This window comes from Borostomias antarcticus, assembly GCF_949987555.1.
Source record: "Borostomias antarcticus genome assembly, chromosome: 37".
In the NCBI taxonomy this organism is placed as follows: Eukaryota; Metazoa; Chordata; class Actinopteri; order Stomiiformes; family Stomiidae; genus Borostomias; species Borostomias antarcticus.
Genome location: NC_140270.1, coordinates 1,213,259 through 1,220,458, shown reverse-complemented (window position 1 = coordinate 1,220,458; position 7,200 = coordinate 1,213,259). Strand labels below are relative to the sequence as shown.

At 45.5% G+C, this 7,200-nt stretch overlaps 1 protein-coding gene across 1 annotated transcript; it reads left to right on the top strand.

Annotated features, from left to right (window-relative positions):
- Positions 1-230: 230 nt before the first annotated feature.
- LOC311328100 (protein S100-P-like) lies at positions 231-1,032 on the top strand (the record flags this gene model as incomplete). Its single annotated transcript, XM_084461225.1, has 2 exons — positions 231-368; positions 892-1,032. 2 exons carry the CDS (start codon positions 231-233, stop codon positions 1,030-1,032), a joined length of 279 nt encoding a protein of 92 aa, XP_084317351.1.
- Between the last annotated feature and the right edge of the window lie 6,168 nt (positions 1,033-7,200).

The window sequence follows — 7,200 nt, the reverse complement described above, 5'->3', positions numbered from 1 at the left end:
TTGACACACGCCTCCAAATCAAACAGTCTTAAATACTACCATGTACTACTCGCTCTCAAGCACTGGGTGTGAAAGGGTTTCTTATCGCTCTAACACTGAATCAACACTGAGAGCCCAGTATAAAAAGAGAAGTCTGCACCTGACTTAATCACTCCAAACCGGTCGACCGCTGTTGCTTTTACACCGAGGTTTTCTCTACGTTGTCCTAACGTTGTCCAGCGCTAGCAACCATGACTCAGCTAGAGACAGCTATGGCCATTCTGATCAAGACGTTTGATACGTACGCGGGAGCGGAGGGCAACAAGGAATCTCTGAGCAAGGCTGAGCTCAAGACCATGATGGAGAAGGAGCTGCCGGGGCTGCTGAAGGTATGAAGTCTCTAGGGTATCTGGGATCTGGGGCATCTGGGGGATCTGGGGCACCTGGGGTATCTGGGATCTGGGGCACCTGGGGTATCTGGGGTATCTGGGGCACCTGGGGTATCTGGGGTATCTGGGGCACCTGGGGTATCTGGGGTATCTGGGATCTGGGGCACCTGGGGTATCTGGGATCATGGGCATCTGGGATCTGGGGTATCTAGAGGATCTCTACTCACTCAGACTCCAAAGATACTGACCTGCTTACTTACTTTTAACTCACTTATTTACATACTTACAATATCCATTCAAGTACTGTATGCTTGGTTTATTCATGTGATACACAAATGTGACACAGTGAATGTGGATCTTATGCTACTGAGCTATTCTCTGAGCGCGGGCTGATCCCGTCTCCACATGGCTTTCACACGTTAGCATCATCGTGTTTGAGAAACGCATCTGCAAACGAGACTCATCTCGTTCCCGAACACTAAAAGCTTGAGCAGGATCAGATGTCCGTCCTCTTGTCCTCCAGGAGGCCAAGAACCAGGAGGAAGTGGACAAGCTGATGAAGGTTCTGGATCACAACGGAGACGCGGAGGTGGACTTCAGCGAGTTCGTGGTACTGGTCGCCGCTATGACCTGCGCCTGCCATGACCACGTCTGCAAGAAGTGAAGCTCTGATCCCGCCTGGTGTTTGAGGGTGTGTTGCTGGTTCATCTCGCACCCACAAACTAGCTTTAATCCTAGTAATTATATGTTATGAGTCAGTGAGTCTTATGTTATCAGACCGTGAAACACCCAACTGTTCACTGTGTTTACTTAAATAAAATCTACATTTCGATGGCTGTAGTGTTTTTTGGTTAATGACAACTAGTGCAATGCCCGTTCAAAAACACTTCACACTCGACATCGCACTTCCTTGGGTCCTGAGAAAAATACCTGCCACATACTGTATCAATTTCTCATACAGACAGACATACGGACAGACAGACTTACAGAGATTTCCGCCTTTATAGTATCAGAGAAATGACTGTCACAGTGGAGTCTGCCATGGTGAGTATCATTTTAGAGCTTCCCTCAAGAGGCTACAGACGATGATAATAACAATATTAATAATAATAATTAAAATAATAATAATAAACTTTACTTGTATACAGTATCACCTTTCATACAAAAGTGCTTTACATAAAAATAGACAAAATCAGAAATTCAAAACAGAAAAATGGTAAATGGACTGCACTTATATAGCGCTTTTATCCAAAGCGCTTTACAATGAAGGCCTCTCATTCACCCATTCACACACCAATGGCGGCAGCGGCCATGCAAGGTGCTAACCTGCTCATTGGGAGCAATTTGGGGTTCAGTGTCTCGCCCAAGGACACTTCGACATGTCATTCGAACCGCCGACCCTACGATCATTGGACGACCCGCTCTACCTCCTGAGCTACAGCCGCCCCCCAAAAAATAAGATGGAAGATAAAACATAATAAAAGAGACAATAAGAAATCAAGTAAAATGCAGTGTAAAAATAAAATGTTGTACTGGAGATATATACATTAAACCAGTCCAGGTCCAGCCTGGCTTATGTGTGTTGGCTGGCTCGTTACGTTTTTAGCTTTCTTTTAAAACTATTCAGCGAGCTGGTTTCCCTAATATTTATAGGTAGCCTACTGTATTCCATAGCTTTGGGCCATAATTCAGTTTAACTCTGAACGGTTCCAGAACAATTCACTTCAGACCATTCCAGCATGTTCCGACAGTAGGCTACTGTAGGAATGACGAATCAAAACAAGGCATGAGGAGTCTACAATGCACCTTAGCCTGAATTCTTGTCTGGATGTGGCTTGTAGCTCTGAGTGTGAAACTGGGTGAACGGTGCAGAGCGGTTGAGATCGGCTCCTCTTGATTCAGCTGTAGGCTATGCCACTGCAACAACCGCTTCACGTGGATGAAAGAGGAACTTTTCAACCATATACAGTAAAATAAAGTAGGCAGAGGTGTCAGTGAACGAATACTGTATATTACAATACATTCAGTAGGCTATCTATAACTCCCATAGGTGTGAAGATTCATATCCCATTGTCAACAACAAATCACATCCAAAACTGAAGGTATGGCATCCTCTATTTGTGTGTGAAACCATTTCAGAACAGAAATATTAGGAAATATGTTGTCGGTAAATATATAGCTGCCTTTATGTTATATCTGAACAAATGCAAAGACCACATGAGTCATATGTTTTGACTTTTGAAGGTCTTCTGATGTAGCTGTAAGCATACATCCAGATATTGAGAAAAAAACAACAATTATAATCACTTAATCCAATATCCAGTGTCCATAAATGCACACTTTTTTTTGCCCCTGATCACAAAAAAACATGTCTTTAGAAGCCACTGTCGCTGCATAGTAACTTCTAGGCCAAGCACCCCCATCTCTCCTCCCACAGTTTCAAACTGACCAGGTGACATATTTACTCTTAGACAGTTATGCAACAGTGGCCTGTTTAGGTGCTGCCCCCCTATGGACAACATCTGTCATTACATTTTCACATGCATTTTGCTGAGGGTCCATGACAAAGGAAATGGTGTCAAGTTGAACTACAAAGTTTACTATCAATAGGAGCTACAGTATACTTTGAATATTAAAGGATCATGGATTCTTAATTGTTGGAAAGCATTTTTCGGGATGTAGCTTTTTTTACTTGGTGACACGTCCTCATGAAATGTATTTTAAATATTGTAATTGAAGGTCAACTCTTCATCAAGAATATCCCACTTTGTATGATTGAAAAACCTCCCTCAAATGCATCTCTCACTTCTGTGTGTGTGTGTGTGTGTGTGTGTGTGTGTGTGCGTGTGTGTGGGGGGGGGGTGTTTTGAAAGACTGTTTTGAAATGTGCGAGGACTGTAATCGGATTGCAAGGTCATTAAGTGCACTCTCCCTCTCTCTCCCCCCCCTTTCTCCCTCTCTCTTTCTCTAGCTCTCTCTCTCTCTCTCCCTCTCTCTCTCTCTCTCTCTCTCTCTCTCTCTCTCCAGAAGGCATTAAAGGCTTATGTTGGGATTAGGGTCCAGTAAGGAGGAGGAGTCAGGAGACATAGGTAGTGGTGGGGGTAGGGTTAACCCCCCCCCCCCCCCCCCCCACTCTCTCTCTCTCTCTCTCCACACACACACACACACACACACACACACACACACACACACACCAACTTCTCAGTCCATGCAGTCTGAGGCCGTGCCTCTCGTGAGTGCAGTGTACGTGTGACTGTGACTTGTGAGCTTTGACCGGGTTCTAGCTAGAACACCAGGGTGGGAGGTTCTACTTAAAAATGTCCCTCATGGTGTGGAACCCAACGGCCTTCCTCTGAGTCAGGTCTTAAGTATGTGGTCAGATAATGAGGACATTTTGTGTATTCCTGAACATTTCTGGGGCGCAAGAAGGGGTTACACATTTGAGACTATTCCATTGGTTGTGCTGCGCCAAGGCGAGCTCAATCAATCACAGATATTTGACTCCGATCTGGAGCCGACCGACAAAGAGGGCTGGGTCATGGTGGTTCCCCTCAACATCACACTGCACAAGCCATTCATGAATACCTCACTTGTGCAGAACACACACACACACACACACACACACACACACACACACACACACACACACACACCATATTGCCTCCTATCATGTGAGTACTCTATAGCCAGTCAGGGTGTACACCCTGTGGCCTCTCTCTACACACACACACACACACACACACACACACACACACACACACACACACACACACACACACACACACACACACGCACACACACACACACACACACGCGCCATCCAATGTCTATGAGTGCTTACATCTACTCCTGCCTCTGACGGCATTTTATTTTGCCCGACAGTCACAAGACATCACAGAACAATGGAGACATATACAAAGTTAGTTTCCACACTTCTGACTGCATGGCCGTTCCAGTGTGTGCTGTATATTGAAGCCTGGCCTCATGGGACATCTCTTGTAATGTCAGCCAAGCCAGCTGCTTTTTTTTCCACAGTCAGGTGTTTCTATTTCCTCATGAATACAATTTCAGTACCAAATGTGGGTCAGAAACATTAATCAGTTACAGCTACATGAGATAACTCAGCACTTTGGCAGCCCCTCTGCAATCGGCACTGCGCCACACTTCCCACAATCCCCCACTCACTCGCTGTAATGATGGGGGAAAAAATGATAACAAACGCGCATGGCGCAGACTGGATTGGAAGATTGTAGCTTCAATGGCTTCAATGCAGGTAAATACCAGTCTTCTTTCTTGTATGTGCATGTAGATTTCGTTTCGCTGGGCGAAGTGTTTGTCTTCCTGATATTGTGACACGCAAAACGTGTCACTTCCGTTTCCACCACAAGATTTCCCGCCAGTGTACTAGCCAGCACACTGAAATACTAAAATAATAAATTCACAGGGTCTCATGCAGTCTCATGTCACGATTTTTGGGGTCTTGCTAAGGCCAATTCATAAACTAATAGCAAGTAAAAGTGAATATTGAACCATAAAAAAGTTATCTCATTTGTTGGCTTTTGGCGTTCTTCTTCTTCTTTTGCTCTGCGTTGTGTATTTAAGCCTTGATAAGAGTTGCAGCACCGTCTAATTATGAACCACGATGTTAATAGCCTTCTTGTTGTGATAGTCATTGATGAAATCACCCCAACACGGGATTGGACGCGGCGACAGATGACACATTTATTGGACAAGGATACAATCACATGGAACACTGGGATGTTTCCCTAGTCTCTCTCTCTCCCTGCTTCTCTGGGATGTTTCCTAGTCTCTCTCTCTCTCTTCTCTGGGATGTTTCCCTAGTCTCTCTCTCTCCCTGCTTCTCTGGGATGTTTCCCTAGTCTCTCTCTCTCCCTGCTTCTCTGGGATGTTTCCCTCATCTCTCTCTCCCTGCTTCTCTGGGATGTTTCCCTAGTCTCTCTCTCTCCCTGCTTCTCTGGGATGTTTCCCTAGTCTCTCTCTCTCTCTGCTTCTCTGGGATGTTTCCCTAGTCTCTCTCTCTCCCTGCTTCTCTGGGGTGTTTCCCTAGTCTCTCTCTCTCTCTGCTTCTCTGGGATGTTTCCCTAGTCTCTCTCTCTCCCTGCTTCTCTGGGATGTTTCCCTAGTCTCTCTCTCTCTCTGCTTCTCTGGGATGTTTCCCTAGTCTCTCTCTCTCCCTGCTTCTCTGGGATGTTTCCCTCGTCTCTCTCTCTCCCTGCTTCTCTGGGATGTTTCCCTAGTCTCTCTCTCTCCCTGCTTCTCTGCTGGCTGCGGCTGTGGCGCGAAGTCAAGGCCTTAGACTTCCCTCCCCGCATGGTGTTATCAGCGTGTCTGCCTGCTGGGAGCAGCGAATCTGCCCGGCCGAGTTGCCTACCGTTTCCAAATCAAAGTCTCAAGGTTTGGTTGAGACGTTAAATAGTGCTCTCTCGGCCCACCCCCCACGCCTAGGCCTGCCCGTTTAGGGCCTAGTGAAGCTAGATTGGTGGAGGAGTGACCATACAGATGTGTCGCCTGTCACCCTAACATTGATACCCCAGAGGAGAGACCCCCCCTGTGGCCTAAGTGTGACCTCTTGACACCCACTACCCCGAACGGCCACAGCAGCAGCAGCAGCAGCTGTCTCCCTCACTCTATCGACTACACAGTGTCCACGTGAAAACAAACAAACACATTAAATCAAATACATAGCAGTAAGACTCCGTTGACGTTATAGACATTTCTCCCTCGATTCTTCACATTGAGCTTTAAAAGTATTTGAGGTGCATTTTATTTTCCTCAGACTCTGAGTTCGCCCCTTCTAAAACCACTTTATTGGTTTCTTTGTACTGGGTTAACAGAATCAGACCGTATTTGACGGTAAGTAGGTCTGTGCTGTACATGACAAAAAATATTCCAATGACTCACAATACATAGAAAACCTAATCAACATGCACAGCATATCCACTGTCAGAACTGCTGTGATGCGAGTAATAATATCCTAGCATTTTCATTCAGCTGCAATGTCTGCATTCACTTGTTAGCCGGGGCATTGGAGGAGTGCATTAGAGACGCGCATTAAAGTCGCACTGAAATGGAAAATGCAAACAAGCTATGAGGGTGGGACATATGTTTAGAGGAATTTGATTGGAACATTGACAAGTGGACGGGTTTTAAGAACTTTGGACAGATCCGATAGAAGGATAGCGTTGATTGACGGGTGGATGTCGTGAGATTATTGGCCTAAAATCTAAGGTACCTGTTGTCGTCATTGCACGTGACCTACCGTTTTCCAGAAAGTAAGAAATTATATATTTTGATATTAGATTACAACAAAAGTAGAATTTTGTAATTTTTTTGACATACATCGTTGAATAGGTGAACACTATGACCAATTATGTGAACCAAAATGGGACAGAATGCTTTTTTCATTTCAGTGCGACTTTAAGCATTTACCCGAGAAAATGATTCATGCAAATATTAACAAACACTGGACAAACATTACCCCCATAAAACCTGCTATCCAAGATTGAACTCTCTGAACCCAAAGACAGTGAAGGGTATCTGCAGGAGGAAGGAACATAACTTGGGCCTCTGACAAGCCACGCCCATATAATGCATTCCATTCTGTAGTAGAGAGAGTATGACCAGGTCCACTTCTGTCAAACAGGATTCTCTCTCTCTCTCGCTCTCGCTGTGTGTTTGATGCCCTAATCTCTCTTGTTTTATTCTCCCTCCTTCCCTCCCTCCCTCTCTCTTTCTCTCTCTCCTTCCCCTCCCCCCCCTCTCTCTCTCTCTCTCTCTCTCTCTCCCTCTCTCCCTCCCCCCCCCCCTCTCT